We start from the raw sequence: 21,084 nt of genomic DNA on the forward strand, positions 1-21,084 counted from the left end.
GAGCCATCCATTCCGAGAATGAGTTGGACTACAATTGCACTGTGCTGGGATTTTCCCTAGGCCCTCACAAGTTTTGAAGAATTTTCCATGGCTCGATTTGGAGATATCTCAAGCCCTAGCTCCAACATCATTCTTGTCCCTAGGTTTCCTTGGTTAGTGGCTTCCTCAAGGGTCATTGCACTAAAAATCAAGTGAAATTCAATTTCATTGACTCTCTTCTTCTCCCTTGCTTGGTCTAGGTCTTTTGTTTGAAGTTTCACCCAAAACCCTAGGCCTTTCTTGGGTTGTCTTGGGCTTCTATGTGGTCCCATATCTTTATTATTCCTTATCTTACAGGGCCACCTTAGAAGACCATCCTCTCCTGGGAATCTTAGGTCTAGGGCATCCCTTATCAAGCAATATCTATAATCCCCAGGTCTAGGCCTCCTTTGAACCTTTCTTGGAGAGCCCCACACCTTGATTCTAGAGCACGTAAACCCTATCATTTGAGTCTCTCCAGTGAATGGGCTCTTGAAATCACTATCTATCCCATCATTTAATTATCATTCATAGTGATTTCCCTTATACTAGGACTCCTCCCATCGGTGAAAGTCCATAAAGAGCAGAGGACATCGACTAAGGTGACAATGGGTCCTTGTCCCATTGTTGCCACTTGGTCTAGTAGTTCCCCCTTTGGAACTCCTCCTAGGACCCCTGTTGGCTTGAGCGGTAACAAGGCCATTCTCACGAGCCCATTTTCAGTTAACTAATCTCCGACTACTACCAACTCATCCTTGACAAGTCGAACTCTGGTGAGGTAATTAATAAAATTTTCACCTTTTTTCATCCAGGTATTTCTCAGCTTCTCTCTGAGAATTAGCTTCCCATTCACAGTGGCATCTCAGAACAAATTTAGGATCGCATCCCACCTCTCTTTGTTGTATCCAAATCTGCGATATGTGGTACAATAAGATCCTTAACCCCGTCAAGGATTATTCTTCTCGCCTTGGCATCCTCCTCCTTGTACACTATGAGCCGTGTTGGATCTATTTGCACAACTAAAACAATGGTCACATATTCTTCGTTCTCTTCCAGCAACAATGAAATTCTGGCTTTCTAGACACCAAAGTTTGAAGCTCCATCCAATCTGTCCTGATCTCTCAATCCAATTGAAGCCATTTCTGAAAACCCTTGGAAAATAGACAAAACCCAAATAAATCTGGAGAAGTTCGAATTGGGTTTTATAAACACTCGATTTTCGCTAAGCCTCTTCTACCCTCAAATTGGTGCTTCATCGAGTTGCTTTGATACCATGTGAAAATTCCATTGCAGTTACTGGTACTAATCTTCTACCTTTGCAAATTATTTGTCTTCTGGAAATTAATTCATGGCAAACACTGAATTAAAACACAACTGCAATTTCACAAATAAATAATCACAGGAACTAAGAAAATAGCGCACATAAAAATTTGACACTGATATTTTTGGACAAATTGTCCCTGGAAAAAAACCCAAAGTGAAAACCATTTCTATAAATGAGGGTTTTATTATTTTTCAAAAATCCGTGATTGAAATTTACATACACTGTTTGCCATTAGCAAACCTCTAGCAAATTAAGTTCCTCACTTTTGCAAGTTGACTCGAACTCTTGGAAGCAGCTTGGTCCCTCTAAATCAATTCGGCCTCTCTGTGTGACCTTGAATTGATCCAATTGGTGCGTTTCCGACAAACAACTCTTCCTATATTGAAACTCGCACCCACTAGGAAAATAACATGGCCTCCACTGGAATTTTGACCTTCGCTGGCAAACTTGACTTCTCCTATGCATATTAAACCTTATGGCAAATTCACACTTGCTCCTCTCTTTGTCTCCCTGAAACAATTCACATTGGTTGGAGAAACTCGACCTCTACAGATAAATCGATCTCCCTCTGTCACTGAGAATTTGGAAATCACTATGAAGAATCCCTCTGTGACAAAACAATCTTAATCATGGCTAATCCCTACTGCTGGTGTCTCCATGTATCACTGTGCCCTTGCTGTCACTGCAAATCTGCTTCTTCAAATGATCTCCAAAAGTCCCATCAATCTCCTCTTATAATCTCTCGTTGACGAATCAACGGCCACGATCTAACTCCAATCGATTGCTAAGATCATATCAACTTCTAAAATCACCTTTTTAAAAGTCTCTAGGGCAAAATTGATTTGTCTTAGTTAATCCTAATTAATTAACCCATTTCCTTGAGTTAGACAGGGAAATAATTAAAATTGGTTAATTAAATCTAATTAAGACATTTCACTTAGAAACGTTTTATGGGTGTTGGAGATAATTAATCCACCTGTGCTCCTAGCCACATAGACGCCGTCTAAGATTAGAATACTTTTACGAGCTACAAAAACTAACAGTTACTAGGTCGGCCTGTGATCTAGAGGCTTTTCTTGCCCATTATTTTATGACTTTAGGGGCTTGTAGGCTAAAATACACTTGTAAGGACTCATATATATTAGACAAATGTCATTTCATCTCTCATCATCACAACACTTGGAATTTTCAGCTTCCTTAGAGAGACTTGCACTTGCTAGTCTTGCATTCTTGGATGATTGGATGCATTTTGAGATTTGAATGTGATTTTTGGACATCTTTTGGAGCTATTCTTGGCATAATGGATGGAATTTCTTGCTAAATTGTCTTGTCAGTGCTATTTTATTGAAGATCTTTCTTTTCATGTTTGATGTATGGAATGAGTAGTTCTAGTCTATGCTAAAATTCTGCCCTAATTTTGATGAATATCTATTTGAATGTTAGTTAGAAGAAAATTGCATGCGTTATTCACACATGACATTTTAAGGATTATCCTAGTTGTGAAACTCTATGTAGCTCTTCCCATAAAATCCATTATTCCTTGAGTGGGTAAATGCTTGAAAACTGAGCTAGGGCATCAATTTTCAGCCCCCTGAAGAGCGAGATTAGCTTATCTTTGACATCCATGCCTCCATAAACCCAAGGGACAAGGCACTAGTTCAAGTGTTTGGTGATCAATATAAAATTTTATCCATTTTCTATTTCCTTCAAATTTATGTCCTTTCAAGGATAGAGGAGAAACTAGGGCATAGTGCGAATTTCTAGGAGAGAGTGTTTTTGGAGGTTTGAGAGCCTAAACACCATGTTGACTTGATTTGCCACAAAATCTCTCAATTTGGTGGGCATCCACTCAAATTTCGTCCATAAATTCTCTTGCACTAGGTGTTTGCCCTAAGAGGGAAACTCTAGTCTTCATTCTCTCAGCTTAGGGATTTCTTTGAGGGTTTCATGGGCATTGGATTAGTTGATTATCATCGTAAGAAACCCTTTCCCTTTGGCCTTGACCTTGAGAACACCTATTATCATCAAAAACCTCGAAAACCTTAGGTCTTGAGCCTCGTTTTCTAGGGCTTTTCTTTGAGGGCGATTTGTTTCTTTGAAGCCTTAAACCATTATTGTGCCTCTCTTTTGAATGAGCTCTAGTAGGGTCACTTTGTACCTTATCATTAACATATCTATTTTAAGTGATTCCCCCTTTACCGAGACTCCTCCCATTGGTGAAAATCCAAATAGAGCAGGGGGTTTTCACTGAGGTGACATTGGACCTCTTCCCCATTGTTGTCCCATTGTCTAGTTTATACCTTACAGGGTTTCGCTCTCCAAGGCCTACTAGATTTTGCAGCAACATGACTATCTAGCAAGCTTCCCAGTGCCTTAGTGATCTTGTTAATCAGATAGGCAACAGGGCATTTCAATGGTCCTTTGCATGGTTGTAAGCTGGTTTGTAGTATTGTGTATTGTTGGTGTTGCTGTAGGAAACATTTTTTCAAGAAATAATAAATTATTGTTTATTCTTTTTCTTATTCATTTTTATGAGATTTTTACAATTTGGATTTTCTCTTTGAATTCATCTTACTTGGGTTCATTGTTTTCTTTCTTCTTGTTTGTTTTTGTGCAATATTATTTTAGATTGGTTCCTTTCAAGAGTTTTGTGGAAACTTCACCTGAAACTTGTTGGCATAATTGAGCTGTTAAACTGTCTAATATTGAATTCTTTTTCTGCAGGCCAATTGTTAGCTACCTGGAGGGTGTGTTATGCGATATATTTTCTTTGTACTGTGGCTTCAGTGAGCAAAAACTTTCATCTCTTCCTTTTCTGTGTTAGAAGTATTTCTATGTTCTAAACTTGTAGGGCTATTATGGTTGGAATTTTGGTCCCTAGGAAAATCAAAATACTCAAAAATAAAATAGTGCTTTTGGAATGAGGTATTTACTATTTATATATGTTTCGAACTAGCTATTTAAATTTCTCTTCTCACCAATAAACTGTTGGGGTGGCAATCCAGTTAGGTATTTGCTGCATTGTTACATTTGCCTTGCCAAAAGATCCTCGAAGTACGCGTTTCTTGAAGCCTTCACTAGCTACTTTATTTGGTTCCAATGAGGTAAAGCTTTGATTTCTGTGTGTGCCTTGGATTGCTGTTTTCATTTGCAATCTATATTTGTTTTTCATAAAATTTGTAAACTATGTCAAGAATAAATGAAATATAATTTGGAAAAGGGCTTTTTGCTTTGAGATAAATATAGCTATAGAGATCCTTTATGTAATTTGTTGTACTAGGTTGGAAATAGTTTACACATTTGTATATACTATATAGAAAATTATAAGGTTAGTCTAAATCAAGTAACTACTAGTAACATCCCTACAAAGGTATTGAATGCATTTTTTATAGCCTCATTTGACTAAAAGGTGTAACAATGTCTCACCTTAATATGTGAACATCTTATAATTTTCGTAATTAGAGGATGCCTCAGTCATGTAAGAAATGGAAGGATAAGACAAAACCTGTTGAATTTCCCACAACAAACCTGTAAGATACCCCCTTGGAATACCTTAGACTTTTCAGTGAATTTTCTGAGTTTTGTTTGAGTTTTTCACTGTGTCAATTTATCAAATAGTTTGCATATCATTGGCTGTAGGTGCACTTTTCTTCAATTTAATTTCAAATGAATAAACACAGTGCTAGATAAATTTCCTAAAACTCTTCCAGATAGCAATATAACATTTTTATTAGATTCAGCAAGAGGCACACCACTGATATGCACTGTACAATAACCAAAATGAGCACTTTTCACCAATAAAAATAACTCAGAACCACACGTTAATATATTACTAATTTATGGACTGATAAGAGTGCTGTTAGTACATAACAGAAGAACCTAGGTATGCTTCAGCAAGGCAATATCAGTGATCCCTTCCAGCAAATGAATGAACCCTCAGCAAAATATTTGTCCTCCTTCAAGCAGCAACTCGACCGCTTCATTGAATAGTCAGCCTCCACGAGGTGACCGTATATATATATATATATATAGCTCCATTCAGTCATCAAATCAATGGAGCTCGTGGTCACTACAACAGATATAAACTCAGTGTATTTTGTTGATAAATCTCAGCCATTGAACCATGACTCTCTCCAACAAACTCGTCCAGCATACAAGGATGTGACTTGGCCCTTCTTGGGTGACAAACTTGGCCCCTTTTCACCTTGGATAAACCCAGTCCCGTGGCCAGCAATACTTGGCCCAGCAAACACAGTATGAGCTTGGTCCTATGTCCATTAAGCAGCAGAGATTTGACCCCCCAAATAAACTCAGACTTGGCCCCTTTCACCAACTCAATCCACTGATGTATGGCAGAACTTGGTCCTCAAATGTGGTTTGGAAACTTGGCCTGTACAGAGAATATGGAAAACTGTAATATTCCTAATGGAAGATTTGCAGTGATAACAAAGGCAAGTAATAACATTCACAATAAAATTTTATTTTAGTAAGGAACATATGAACAGAAATTTCTCATCAACACCCAAATCGGCTCATTTTTCATTAATAAATAAATTAGAGTACAATAAAAGTTGGATGAGGTGCACCTGGGCTTGCACAAGGCAAGCTACATGCCTCAGGTTATCAATACAAAGTATCCAGATGCTGTGAATTTGCTGTTCCCAGAAAACTACGTTGTCCCCTCAAAACTGCACTACTGGCTGACTTCAAGCTCTGATTTACCCCCTCAAAACAACCCATAAATTTCTGCAACTTTGGGGATGTGCTCCTCTCTGAAAACCCAGAAAAATTTAGAAAGGGTTTTCCCTAATTTTGACCTGCGAAATTCGACCCCTTGGGATTGGCTTAGATTTTCTGCACTGCTGGCTGACTTGGCCTCTTGATCTGGCCCCTCAAAACTGCCCATAAAATTCTGTAAATTTAGAGCTGTGATCCTTGTCAAAAACCCAGCAAAACCCATAAGGGTTTGCCCTGGTTTTGACCATCCAAATTTGACCCCTTGGGGATTGGTCCTCCTCCAATACTGTAACTCACTTCCTGTAACCAGAACTGCTGTCACTTGCTGCCACAAAGTTAGGAAACCTCCCCAAATTGGACTCCAAACAATTTCCCCACAAGCCAGCTCCCCAATCCTCCTGTTAAGCCTCCTTCCAAGTGACCCCCACTAGTGACAGCGCAATCCTGAGTGAGGATGACGCAGGCCCTTTGACCAGCAGCTCAACCTGGGTATTTGACTGGCCTTCCTGCTGTAATCTCTCCTCTCCTACGTGGCAACTCGATGTGAATACCTCTAGCAACCTTCCCAACTGAATTCCCTGACTCCCCTGCTCCACCAAACACACAGTCTCTCCCACTGTGTCCCCAGCTGCTCCCAAACTGTGTCCTTGCTGGCCAAGGCAACGTACTCCACTGCTGGGTGATCTTCTCTTTGTCTCCAATGGGAAAGAAAGCCCTCCTAGGGTGGCACTCAAAGTCCACTGAAGAGAGGGATGAACTTCACTCCTTGGGAAGCTCCTGTGCTGAACAACACTTGTAGCTTAGCTAAACAGCCAAAGAAACAATGAAATTCTCAAATCATCAAAAGACCCCAAATTCTGCTCACTTCCTTCTATTTATTCTTGCTCCCTTGGGCCCCACGTGGGTCCCATCAAATATTTCGATCCCCCACTTAGGAAAATCGAGCTGCCTCCAAGGGGTGCATATTTTGGGTGGGTGAGTGGCCCCCACAATCCACTAAAAGGCACATTGACCCCCTTTCTCCTAAGTTCTTCTATCAAAATTGCATTAATCCAAAAATAACAAAATTGCGAAAAAAAGTTTCTCCTCACCTTGGGAAAACAATTAGTAAGTGACATTACAAATACTCATGGTTAGGAAAGAAAATCAATTAATAACACCATGAAAACTTACTCCATCACTGCCATTATGCTTTTTTCCATCAACAATGAAGTTCAATGATGAAATCTTAGTGATTCCGCTCTACGACTAGCTAGCGTGTATAGTTTCAACACCAAAACTAGCAACCAAGATGAGTGTTTCCAAAATCTTGGACTCTCTTCTTAAGAGCTCTCCAAAATTCTAATTTTCAAGTGAGAAAATGCAAGAATGAGGAGCGATTCTTCATTTTCCCTTTTATAACTTATTCGCCACATTTTCCACCTTTTTACCCTTTTATTTTAATAAAGTCACTTTAGTGGGTTATCTCACTTTATAATTTAAAAATGACTTTTCATTGGCCTAGGACCCATGTGCCCTTTTTGACCACTTAAGCTTTTGTATTGTTTTCTCCTAGGCGAATTGTGTTCCCTTGATTAATTTTTTCCATCTTCGCCTTCGGGAACCTCATTGTTGTTGATTTCGGGTAGCATCGGATGTGCTCTAGCCACGAAATTTGGTGGAGAGGTTGGAGCACATGAGATCTCCAATATCCAGAAAAGGTTTGGGCAAATTCTAAAGATATCCGGAGATATTAAAATAATTAATATTTTTAATGGAGTCCCTAAGTCTAAACTTAGGGAAAATAAAATATTAATGTGTATTAATATGAATCTGTGTTAGAGTGGTCCAAAAGACATGGATCAAGCCAGATCTAATCTTAGCCATTGATTAGGGACTTAATCTCGGTCGTTGAAATGTCAACAAGAAAAGTATAAGAGGAGGCTTGAGGGTCACTTGGAGAACACACCAAATGATCTGTCATTCTATTCTCTAGAGTGGGGTTTGCTAATAGAGATAGAATAAGTAATCGGGAGAGTAGCTAAGGGGCATTGAGTACAGAGAAACAGAGAAGGCAGAGATTGTGCTGGGAGAGCAGCGCAACAGCTAAGGAGGGTGACATAGAGCCAGCAAGGGCTCACGCAGGGCCACGTAGAGCACTAGAGGGGCCAGCGTAGTTGATGTAGAGGCTCCCAGAGCTGACGCACGGCCTCCTGGGGCTGACGCAAACCTAGAAAGACTAACGCAGGGCCAGCGTGAGACAGAGAAGGGTTGACGCAGTCCAGTTTGGGCAGACACTGGGGTTGCAAAGCAGTTTTGTGCTGAGGAGCTGCCGGAAGGATTTTTCGGGGTTTCAGCTAGGAGATTTCTCTCAAACTGTGAGGTATAGCTGCTAAGGAAATTCTCTGTTGGGTAGGCCGGTTTCGGACCCAAATTGTACTCTGATATTGCTTAATAAGAAAACCCTCAGATAGCTGCACCAGTCTTCCTGCATTGGATTTTTCCGGGGACATTGGTCCAAAAATAATGGTGTCATGTGGTGTGTTTGTTCTTGTTTCTTGTAGTTGTTGATCTGTAATATGTTGAGCATGCACTGGTGTTTATTTTCAGTATTTACTTTGTAACTAACTTGTTAAAGAAAAATGATAAAGTAGGTAGGAATAAATCAGGAAAAGTGCATGAAGGGTTTCTAAATTAAGTAAACTTAGAAACTTCAATATGGTATCAGAGCGTGATTACAGATCACAGGAGGACTAAGAGACATCAACTGAGCGGAGCAATAGCAACATAATACAACTGTCCCGAGGTGACATAAGTTGTTTCTAGCAGCGCAGAAGTGAAGGAAGTGTGACACAGAGCTAGTTAGAGCCACGCAGAAGAAGCCGAGAACTGCGTAGAGCCTCAGAGAGGCGAGAGTTGCTGACGCAGAGGGCTAGAGGGTTGATGCAGGGCATCCCAGGGTTGACGCAGAGCCATCTAGGGTGACGCAGAGCCAGCGTGAGGCAGAGAAGGGCTGACACAATTCACAGAGAGGCAATTGTTGGGGACTAGAAGGCTACAGGAATATTGCAGAGTGGAGTTGGTTAGGTATTGTAGTCAGAACAATACCTGACAGAGCAAGACCAGAGAAGTTGTTACCAAGGGTTTCTAGCCGAGGAACTTGGATCAACAGTGCAGTTGCATAAGACGATCAGAGTAGGGGGCATCTCGACAAGTGGCAAAAGGATTTCCAGGAGGGAAATCAGGACTCAAAGGGAGTCCAGAAGAGAACTTCCAGACAAGAAGTAGAGATTCAGAGAACTTCCAGGAAGGTAGTAGAGGAGCGTCATGGCACTTCACAGGGTAAGAGACTAGGATAGACTGGACGGAGCATCGAATTTCGTAGTCTGGAAGGCCAAAATCTTATCAGTGCTTAACATGAATCGTGTTAAGAACTTCGCCTTGAAGGTTATAGCTATCCCACTCGACCCCAATGATAATGACAAGTACAAGGAGGCAATGGTGAGGGCCAAGTGCATTATCCTTGACGGGGTCAAGGATCATGTGGTACCACAAATAGCCGAGAAGGAAACGACAGTTGAAATGTGGGAGGCTCTCAAGAACCTATACCAGCATACTTCTGTGCAGAGAAGAATGATGGTCGAGAACCAGATGAGGTTGTATCAAATGAAGAAGGGTCAAATGATTGACTCCTTCCTCAGAGGACTGAATGAGATCCGAGATCAGTTGACTGCTATAGGAGCGACATCGGATCAGGAGCTTATGGTGAGGACAACTCTGAATGCTGTCTTAGAAGAGTGGGAAGTGTTTGTCCAGAGCATCCTGGGTAGAGGGACTCTCCTACCTTGGGACCAGATGTGGGCAGAGCTTCGCCAGGAAGAGATCATACGACAGTCGAAGACAAGTAACAGCAGCAAAGGGATCAAGGTCAAACAGGAGGAGGAGGATGTGGCCCTAGCATCTGAGGGAAAGTAGGAGAAGCGGAAGAAGAAAGGTCTCTCCAAGATCAAGTGCTTCCACTGTGGGGAGATGGGTCACTATGTGACCTAGTGCCCAAGGAAGAAGAGTAAGGGAGAGTCTTCCGAGACTAAGGCAGCGCCAGCACGGGCAGAGAAGGAAGTTTTGACAGACGATGATTGTGCCATGAGTGCACACACGCCACTTGAGTGGAAGTGGGGAGACATCAAGCTATAGTCAGGCAGACTGCAGGCGATGAGGTGCAGGATCCTTGAGGTACCCAGCCTCTTGGATTAGGCCTTGCTACGGGAGCCCCGACGAGGTGTAGCAGGATTGGCTGAGTGGGTAGAGACGGATGCAGATGGAGCGACAGAGAGAGCTACAGTGCAGGAGTCCCGAGACAGTGCAGAGCTAGTAGGTTGCAACAGTGCGAGAGGCAAAGGAGTGTTGCACTAGTGCAGGAAGGCACAGAGAGGTGTGCAACAGTGCAAGATGTAGGGAGGTGTTGCAGCAGCGCAGAGGTCAGAGAGAGGGAGCACTTGTCATCAATAGAGGGAGCTTCAGCATCAGTGGGTGTTTCTAGCCCAACAGGGAGCTTAGTTACTTACTTCTCAGTAACTGAGTTGCAGTGCAGCAGTGGGCAACACGATGCTGCATGATGAGAGGAGTTGCAGTGCAGATGCAGTGTTGGGAGAAAGGACCAACAGCGGCACGGATGGAGAGGGAGTTGTTGTACAAATGCAGCAATGGCAGTGGCAGAGCCATGGGCAGCAGTACAGGATACAACAGTGCAGAGGATGGTGGGCAGCAGGCCTAGCATCAGCATAGGGACTGATGCTGGATGATCGGGGTGATACTTAGTGAGGAGTATTACTAGAGCACACTTCTCGTTAAGAGGGAGTGTTGATTTGGGGTAGCATCGGATGTGCTCTATCCACGAAATTTGGTGGAGAGGTTGGGGTACATGAGATCTCCAATACCCAGAAAGGGTTTGGGCAAATTCTAAACAGATTAGGAGATATTAAAATAATTAATATTTTTAATGGAGTCCCTAAGTCTAAACTTAGGGAAAATAAAATATTAATGTGTATTAATATGAATATGTGTTAGAGTGGTCCAAAAGACATGGATCAAGCCAGTATAATCTTAGTTGTTGATTAGGGATTTAATCTCGACCGTTGAGATGTCAACAGGAAAAGTATAAGAGGAGGCTTGAGGGTCACTTGGAGAACACACTAGATGATCAGTCATTCTATTCTTTAGAGCGGGGTTTGCTAAGAGAGATAGAATCAATGATCGGGAGAGCAGCTGAGGGGCGTTGAGTACAGAGAAATAGAGAAGGCAGATATTGTGTTGGGAGAGCAGCGCAGCAGCCAAGGAGGGTGACGTAGAGCTAGGAAGGGCTCATGCAGGGCCACGCAGAGGCAACCAAGTGCTGCGCAGAGCACCAGAGGGGCCAACATAGCTGACACAAAGGCTCCTAGAGCTGACGCAGGGCCTGCTGGGGCTGACGCAGGGCCAGCGTGAGACAGAGAGGGGCTGACGCAGTCCAGTTTGGGCAGACGCTGGGTTTGTAGAGCAGTTTTGTGCTGAGGAGCTGCTGGAAGGATTTTCTGAGGTTTCAGCTAGGAGATTTCTCTCAAACTATGAGATATAGCTGCTAAGGAAATTCTCTGTTGGGTAGGCCAGTTTCGACACCTAGATTGTACTCTGATATTGCTTAATAAGGAAACCCTCAGATAGTTGCACCGATTTTCCCGCATTGGGTTTTTCTAGGGACATTGGTCCAAAAATAATGGTGTCATGTGGTGTGTTTGTTCTCATTTCTTTTAGTTGCTGATTTGTAATATGTTGAGCATGCATTGGTGTTTATTTTTAGTATTTACTTTGTAAATAACTTGTTAAAGAAAAATTAACAAGTAGGTAGGAATAAATCAGGAAAAATGCATGAAGGGTTTCTAAATTAAGTAAACTTAGAAACTTCAACAATTGTGCTAGCAAATCTCCTTCCTTATGTCTCCTAAACAGACAGGGACATTACAATCCTCCTCGCCCAAGATTGCTTATCCATAAGGAATTTTAGTGTCAGATGTTGGAGCACCTGTTTCCCTTCCCATGTGGCATCTTTAATAGGCAAATCTTTCCATCTCACTAGGTACTCATTCATAGTCCTATTTCTTAGTTTCCATTCCCTTACCTTCATAATTTCCTCTGAAACTAGGATCAACTCCCCTTGTCCAATGGTGGAAGCTTGGTAGAAGTGACTACATGTTGTCCCAGGGCCTTTTTGAGGCTAGAAACATGGAAAACATTGTAAATCTTATGTGAAATTTCCACGATTGCAATAAATTGAAATTTAATCTTCTATCTAGTGGAGATTATGTCTTTTGTAATTAAATTTACGACAAATAAAAATTAAATCACTATTGCAATCTTCACAATTAAAACATTGTGGAATATAAAAACTTTAATTGATCAAATACACACACATAAAAATATGACACCGTTATTTTTGGACAATTGTCCCTGGAAAATCTCCAAAGGGAAAACTAGTGCAATAGATGAGGGTTTTATTATTATTCAACAATTTAGGAGAAATTTCAACTGGTTGACTTTTACTAGCAAACCTCCAACAAATACTAATCTCCTATGGCAAAATAACCTAGAGACTTTTTGTCTCCTGTTGCAGTTGGATCCTGCATCTCCCAATAAATCCACACTTCTAGCTATTTGTAATGCTTAGTTGGAAATGCACATTGCTTGCTCCATCAATTAGCTCAGTCACTGGGAACCCTTCCCAGCTTAGTTGTCCTACCTCCCTCTGCCTTTGGAATCCACTCGCATTGCCTCCAGAAAATAGATCCAACCTTTAGCAATTGAAATGTGGTCTCCTCTAGCAACTCCCACTGGGAAAACTAGCTACTTGCACTAGCTGATGCGACCTCCTCTACAGATGTGAAATATTCTAACCAAAGAAACACAGTGAAATATCAAAACATGAACTAGCTATAGCAAAACAAATAAGCATACAATCTGAAATCTCCACAGGAATAACAATTTAGAACACTATCGAGTAGAAACAATAGAACTGAGCCATTTTATTGAATATCCAATGATGATCTAAGTACAAAATATAGTGGAATGAGTGCCCCTGGGCTTGCTTAAGCAAGCATGCCAAACCCAAGTTAATATGAATGAAACTCCATGCTGAAATAGGCTCACTGGTTTTATGCACTGCTGTTGCTCGAGGCAAATTGAGATTTGGGACTTCAAATCTGCTCCAAAAATTCTGCAAAATTAAGACAATGCTCTCCAACCCTGGACCAACAAAACCCATAAAGCTTTTGGGCTAGTTCTAGCTTCCCGAAATTATCCAAATTTGAGCGAATTTCCTCGACTACGCAGCTGTGCATCCCACTAGAAAACTACAACAAATCTACTCCAAGTCCTCCTCCAATTAGTTGAGAAAACTCTGAGAAATAGCCCCAAAATTATAGAGAGGAATTCTAGCTAAAATCCGACACATTCTGCTTGTCAAATTCTCCATCATCTAGCCCAGAATAAACCCTTATGCAGGCCCTAGAGAGGAACAATTCGGCTCTCACAAATGCAACAATCTCCAACTCTAAAACTCCACAAGGGAATTCGTCCTCCTCCAAGCGAAATTCCTCCAAATTCTGAGGCAAATTTCCCCGACAAATTCCACCTCCAGGCAACTCTATTTCTGCTACTGTGTCCTCCTAAAAATTTAGCACCACTTGTTGCAGAGATGAAATGGCTCACAAAAATTAGGAAAAGAAATCTCCAATTAGCTCCAAATTTCTCTCTTAGGGTGACACTCTCGGTTCCTAGACACGAAAATCCTTATGGAGAATTGGTCTTTATGTGGTCTTTGTGGAATCAGAGTTGTAAAGTTGTGGGACCACACAGGAACAAGTGGACCCATAATTAGGTCAAGGATGTGGAGTTGATCAACTAAGGAGGGACTTGTTCTAATTATGGAAGAGAAGAGGATCAAAGGAAACCTTTTCTTTTGAGAATTGAATGCAATGATCCTAACGAGGACACTAGCCAAGGGAACCCTAGGAAAAGAAATGGTCCTTGAGCTAGGGCTTGCTATATCTTAATATCCTTCGTCAGAATTTCTTGAAATTTGGAGGGCCGCTAGAGAGAACCCTAGTGTAGTTATGGACTGTTATCGCTCAAACTAGCATGGGTCCTAGGAGGGGATCCCATAGAGCAACTACTAGGTCAAGGAGCAACAACGGAGTGATAGCCCATTGTCACCTCAGCTAAAGCTCCCTGCTTTTTACGGACTTTCACCGATGGGATGAGACCTGGTAGTAAAGGGAATCACTAGAAGGATGAATCAATGAAGAGAAAAGGAGTGATTCTTAAGACCTATTCACAAGAGAGACTTAATTGTATGGTTTGCTTGCTTGAGAAGCAAGGTGTAAGGCTCTCTAAGAAGGGCCAAGGGAGTTTTAAGGGCTAGGGTTTGTGAATGAGACTTATTAAGGAGGAACCTAGTCCTAGAATCGCTTGTGAAAACTTGGTTCGCAAAAGGTCTTTTTAAAATTCTTCCAAAAGTTGTGGGACCACACGGACCAAGTGGACCCAAAGTTAGGTCAAGTGGGTGGAGTTAGTTAATAAGGGGTGTGCTTGACCTAATTGAGGGGGTGAAGGGGATGAAAGGAGAAATTTTCAGTGATTTTATTGTAATGATCCCTATGAGGTCACTAGCCAATGGGAAACCAAGGGCAAGAATCGATCTCAGATCTTGGGCTTGGAATATCTTGAGATCCCATTGTCCGAACTGCCTCAAATTTGGAGGGCTTCTAGAAGACACAACAATGTAGTAGAGAGCAAGAGATCAATTTTTTTATGGTTTGATTGTGAGAAAAATTACCCCCTAGGTCACCTATGGAAGCTAGGCCTAGAAAGAAAGAGAAGGTGAGAAACATGTGCTTTAGAGTGACCACCAATGGAAGATCAGTGCCTAATCCTTTGGGAGAAATGGAGTCAAGGAGATTCCAATGCTTGGGATGATTTCATTTAGTCAAGGAGGCCTCTAAAACAAACTCACATGGCAATTAAGGCATGGGACATGTTACCGCTCCAAGTAGTAGGGGTCTTAAAAGGGGATCCTTAAAGGACTACTGCTAGGCTAAGGGAAACAATGGAGCAATAGCCCACTGTTACCTCGGCTAAGGCTCCCTACTATTTATAGAATGTCATCGATGGGAGGAGACCCGTTATGATAAGCATCACGAAATGGATGGACCAATGATGGAGTGAGGGGTGATCCTAGAAGCCTATTCACAAGAGAGGCTAAAATATGTGGCTTGATTGCTTTGGAAGGAAAGGTTGTAAGCTCTCAATGAAGGGATTAAAGTGAATTTCAAGGTTTAGATTTAGTTTATTTATCTTATAATGGAGGTCCCTAGGGCTTAAAATTCTTGTGAAAGCTTGGATTCCAAGTGATCTTTGAAGGATTACCCTTAATAGTGTATGCAACCACATGTGACCAAGTGGACCTAGGTTTAGGTCAAGGGGATAGGTTTTAGCAACCAAGGATATGCTTGACCTATTCCAGAGGGAGAAAGGGATCAAAGGAATAATTTTTAGTGCAAGACAATGTGAGGATCCCAACGAGGTCTTTAGCCTAAGGGAACCAAGGGCAAGATTGATTTTGAGGCTAGGGCTTGGGGTATCTCACAATACCACTGTCGGAATTGCTTCAAAAGTGGAGGGTGCCTAGGAGAAACCCAAGCGCCCTCAGATACATGATGCTTCAAATTTTTTCAATGGGTAGTTTGCAAGGTAAATGATGCCCTAGGATACCTAGAAGGCTAGATCTAGAAAAGAAAAGGTGAGAGAAAGAAAATAAGTTTAAGGTGATCACCTTTATGGTGGACCAGTGCCTAATCCTTTGGGGATATTTGGAGTTGAGAGTAATTGTGACTATGGATATTGAATTTTTTATGTCAAGGAGGCCTCAAAGACAACTTCACATAGCATTAGGGCAACATCAAAAGCAACTTCAAGAGCTTTATACTTCGTTTTGCAAAATTGATGGCTTATCAAGATGAATTTCAATGAAGAAGCATCTCTAAGAATATTCATTGATAATACATGACCCATACACGAAGCATCACTATCTAGAAACTGAATTTCCACAACTTCGCATAAATGGATGTAGTAAATTAGCCCCAATATAGCGAAATCCCAACAACAATGTATGTGACAGAAATAGAGAGAGAAAATAGCATTAAATTGCACTTACGTGTATTAGGAGTATATGCAACCATCAAGAATTTGCCAATCAAGAAGCTCCAAGACAAGAGAAAATAATCCAAACATCAAAATTCATTCCATGCTCCAAAATTCGTCCTCCAAAAAGGATAGCGAAATTCTCAAGAGAGATACAAGTCCAATCCAAGTGATGATGCTAAAATGAATTCACATGTCTTGTATTGATATACTTCTAATGAGTTTGATTTAGCTAATTAGGCCTACATTAGCCCCTATAATAAAATAATGTGCAAAATAACTAAATTTTGGAAACAAGCCCACCAAACTAGCCCATAAACAAAAGAATAAGCCTCTTAAGAGGTCGAATGATCAATAGTACATGTTGTTGGGCCTTCTAAGGGGCCTGATGAAGTCCATAGGTGCCATGATGAGATATCACACTGCCAAAAGTAGTGGACAAGTGGTTGGCCCCTTGTTCTCCAAATAATAAACCCGTGGTGCTCCTAATGGGTGTGGGGGGTGCATAAGTGTCCTCATGGGCTCCAAATAGATCGAAGATGCCTGTAGACTATCTGCAAGGGCTCAAATGATGGTATAAGTGATGCAACATCATCATATAGGTCCTGGGTCATCTTCCAAGTGTATGATACAATTGTGGGACCGACTAGGCATGGTGAATCAGGTGCATCTTCCTCGTCCAATAGATGAAACTCGAGCAATCTTTGAACATCTTTGGGGATCCATGGAATGTTGTCTACTGTTGTGGAGGCCCATGGCTCTCTACACACACCCTACATGTGCCAATGTAGCCCTCTGGAGAGTTAGGACCCCGTATAGGGAGACCAAACCCAAAATGGAGACCATCTGCAATCCTGCATAAGATCCAATGTGTCCCCTTGCCTTCTAGTACAACAAGTCATTTAAAGAAATCGAGTTAAAGAGCTTACAAACCATGGATAACAGGTGGGCACTTCATAATGGCATACTCTTCCATAATGGGCTTTGGCATGTGCTAATGTCTCCAAGCTCAAAGGGGGGTTAACCAAGTACTCTATTAAGTGGTTTCTACCTTTAAAAGGGATGATATTTCCAAGGTACATCCTTCAAATGGTGGTGGCCACTAGCATGTGATAAAGTGATGGGACAAAGTAGGGGATGGAGGGGGCAATCTTGGGTCACATGCCAAGGTACAAGTGTAGCTAATAAAGGAGAAGCCCACACGGGTATATAATGTATAGGAGGGAGCAATCGTGGTATATGAGATACCCGACCTTTATTTTTCCACTCTTCTTCATATGCCTTTTTCTTTTTATGATTATTCTTTTGGTTAACTGCTTGGGGCTCAAGGAGTAAGAGCATGATATGTATAGTAGTGGATACCCCCTTTGAGATGGGGTGATTTATTGGCGACTTGGGGTAGGTGTGAAAATTTCAAAATATAAATCCTATTGTAGTGATAATATTATTTCTTCTACTTAGTAACTCAAAAAAAAGTTATTCACAGTGTTCTTAGGTGAATCTCAAAATAAATTCTACTGCTGACTTCAAAAATAAAATTCTGAAAGCGAATTCAATAACAACACAAGAACAACCACAATGACACAGTGATTTTTGGACATTCGTCCTCGAAAAAACCCAATGTGGGAAAACCGGTGCAGCAGATGAGGGTTTCTTTATTATTCTTCAGCGTAAGTTTCATGTACAATATACAACCAACAGAACAAAAGCGACAAAGTTTACAGACGCTTCCTGACAAATCTTTGATCTAGGAGAAGTGCTCCTCAACGCTCTGGATCCCTCTACATCTTCCTGCATCACTTTTCCTCACATTGGCCCAGTGTCAGACTGCTCACACAGTCCCAGCGTCAACTTGCCCTACGCTGCCTCTTTTTGCGTCACACTTTTGCGTTGACTCTCCCTGCTCTGCGTCTTCTTGCCTCGTACTCTCGACTGATGCTGATGCTCTCTCTCTCTCTCTTTCTCTCCTGCAACTCTCCCTTTGATTTGATTTTCTCTTGCCAAACTTCGACCAGTGAGAAAATCAATCTTACTCAAGTAACTGAGTATCTGCCTCTGGTGTGTTCTCCAAGTGCCCATCAAACCTCCTCTTATAATCCTCTCGTTGATCAATCAACGGCCTAGATTAGATCCTAATCAATGGCAATTGTACAACATGTAACCAACATGCAATTGTACAACATGTAACCATTAACCATCAAGGTAATGAAAAAAGGTTGATGCTCATTATTGTCAGAATCCATACTTTGCAATACACAGGGGCATCTTGGTAGACAGTCTCAGGAGCTTTCTCTTGAGCAACATAATACGAAGATTCTCAATGGCATCTAACAACTTAGCCCTTTGGGAAGGGAATTTCAAAACCTTGATGACAGGAACCCAGGTTTTGGAATTGTTCAACCATCCATCCAAGTCAATATTCATTCTAGAGGTGGGGTTAAAATTTTGAAGTGGAGCATGATTATCACTTTGATATTTATCTCTTCTTTGATAATTTAGCTCCTTATCTTTCACAATTTCTAAAATTTGATCTGGAGAGGTCCTTTCACCAAATAATTTAACCAACATATCATTGTCATGGTCAAAATTATTGATACTATAGGAAGAGGCGAAAGGCCCGACATCATGACTATGTTCCTTAACCCTTTCCCAATTTTCATTTGATAGGTGATATTCCCTACCAATGACATTAATCTCAAGTGTAGAAGTGATGAAATATGAAGGATAGAAGATGAAAGATGAGAATTGTAGTAAAGCTGAGGTCCAATAAATTGTTTCCCGGCAACGATGCTAAAAAATGTTGGTGTTGCCAGCAAAAATGATAAAGATGATATGAGGAGAATGAAGATAAAATGTCGTTAAGGCGCCGAGAATAAAATATCCTCGGCAACGACGCCAAAAAATGTTGTCGCGCAGAATGTCTAGGCACCGCGACAACGACTCAAATCGGGGGCTGTCACTCTGATCCCCAATCTCTCCATTTGAGTTGTCTCTTAATAATAGACTAAGGGGGTAGACTCGATGGAAATGGAATGAGGGAAAATTAGTTGGGAACCAACCAATCTGGGAGACACAGTTAAGCAACTAATACTTGTTTAGATTGCACAAGATTTTCAAGGATTCAATTTGATTTGAGGAAAACTGATACCAGTGCCTTTGTAATATCCCTTATCAGGAATATTCCTCAAACACAAGCAAACTCCAACCAGAGATGGACTGGGAGGGCATTTACCAGATATGTCGCCTCTGAAAAGAGGACGAGATTCGGAGGCTACCTAGCCCTTTCCAGACTCTGTCTAAGAGTATAGGAGAAAACACACAAGTGGTATAATAGCCGATAATGCTCAAAGAGATTAAAATAACAATGGTGCAACATATCACAATATAACCATAAGCAGATACCCAAGAAATGCAGAGAGAAATGCTAAGCCATTTTATTATACTGAGTAATAGAATGAGTACATGAGGTGATCAGAAAGATGGCACCTCAACTTGCACAAGAAAAGTGAAGAAATACACTTAGAATAGCAAGGAATGGCCCCTCTCTGAACTGCGTCCCAGCTGCTGGAGAACTGTTGTGCTGCTGCTGCTGCTAGAAATCAAATGAGGATTTGGGGCTGCTCCCCTCCTCAAAAAAAGGTGAAACTCTGGAATCGGACTCTACTCAAGAAACCCAGAAAAACCCAGAGAGCTTTTCTGAAATGGCTGACCGCCGAAAATCACCCCCTTGGGGTTCTACGTAGTCCCTCAATGCTTTGCGCTGCCACTGAATGAAACCCTCCATAAATCTGCCTGAAACCTCTGCCAAAGCTCTCCAATATGCAAGGGTTGATCCCCTGCTCTATCTCTCAGCACAACTACAACTGCAAACCCTCACCCAGAACTCTTGCCAGAAAGAACTGCGTCACCCCTCTCAGTGCTGCGCAATCCTCAAAAACGCTGATGAAACTGCTGCTGAAATGCTAATGAAACTACTGCAGAAACGCCAATGGAAATATTTTGCCCGAGCAGGCACTTGAAGTCCCTCGGGGCTAAGGGTGAGATCTCCGAACGGAGACACTCAATGCACTAAACAGTGCTGCATACTAGCTAAACAGCGAGTGTGCTCTAAGTCGAAATGACTATCACAAATGCTCATAACTGAATGATCCAAAATGAGGGGGCTCCTCTCTCCTTTATAGCCTTGGCCTCTCTCAATCCCAAGGCTCACCTCCTCCTGCGTGATTCCTCTCTTGCCACGTGTTTCTTCCCTCCTGTGTAGTCCTTTTATGTGTCTGCGTGGGCTCCATTTCTGCGTCCCCCTTTGGCCCCCTTGGCTCCCCTTTAAGTCACAACGTTGTGCTACTAGGAAGTGACTTTTTATTCTAAAAGTGAGTTATGTCCCCCTTCCTCACTTTTTTTATTTACAAATAACTATAGAAGGCAAAAATTGAACAAAATCGAATATTCCAATTAGCCATGGCTAATTAGGAATATTACAGTCTCCCCCGGCAAAATGTTGCTTGTCCTCAAGCAACTGAAGTGATGGATGCTGCATGATCTTCTACTCTCCCAAGTGGCATCCTCATCCGGCAAATTCTTCCACCTCACCAAGAATTCCCAGACCATCCTGCTCCGCAGCTGCCTCTCCCTGGTATCAATGATAGCCTCCGACTGCAGTACCAAATGCCCCTCATCATCCATGGGTGGTAGGTCATCTGTCACTATCACCTGCTGCCCCAACGCCTTTTTCAGGCATGATACATGAAAAACGTTCCGAATCTTGCTGCCTTGGGGCAGCTCCAACTCATATGCAA

At 41.8% G+C, this 21,084-nt stretch overlaps 1 protein-coding gene across 2 annotated transcripts in view; it reads left to right on the plus strand.

Annotated features, from left to right (window-relative positions):
* Positions 1–21,084, plus strand: part of LOC149228415 (uncharacterized) — a 352,641-nt gene that overhangs the window by 320,532 nt on the left and 11,025 nt on the right. For both annotated transcript variants that reach the window (XM_089375681.1, XM_089375682.1), the window contains 2 exons: positions 4,067–4,128; positions 4,348–4,446. In XM_089375681.1, coding sequence (XP_089231807.1) covers positions 4,067–4,128; positions 4,348–4,446 — 161 coding nt within the window. The remainder of the gene's footprint in view (positions 1–4,066; positions 4,129–4,347; positions 4,447–21,084) is intronic.

This window comes from Pinus tabuliformis, chromosome J (genome assembly GCF_031772625.1).
Source record: "Pinus tabuliformis cultivar Carrire ecotype Pingquan chromosome J, CPIR1, whole genome shotgun sequence".
Taxonomy (NCBI): Eukaryota; Viridiplantae; Streptophyta; class Pinopsida; order Pinales; family Pinaceae; genus Pinus; species Pinus tabuliformis.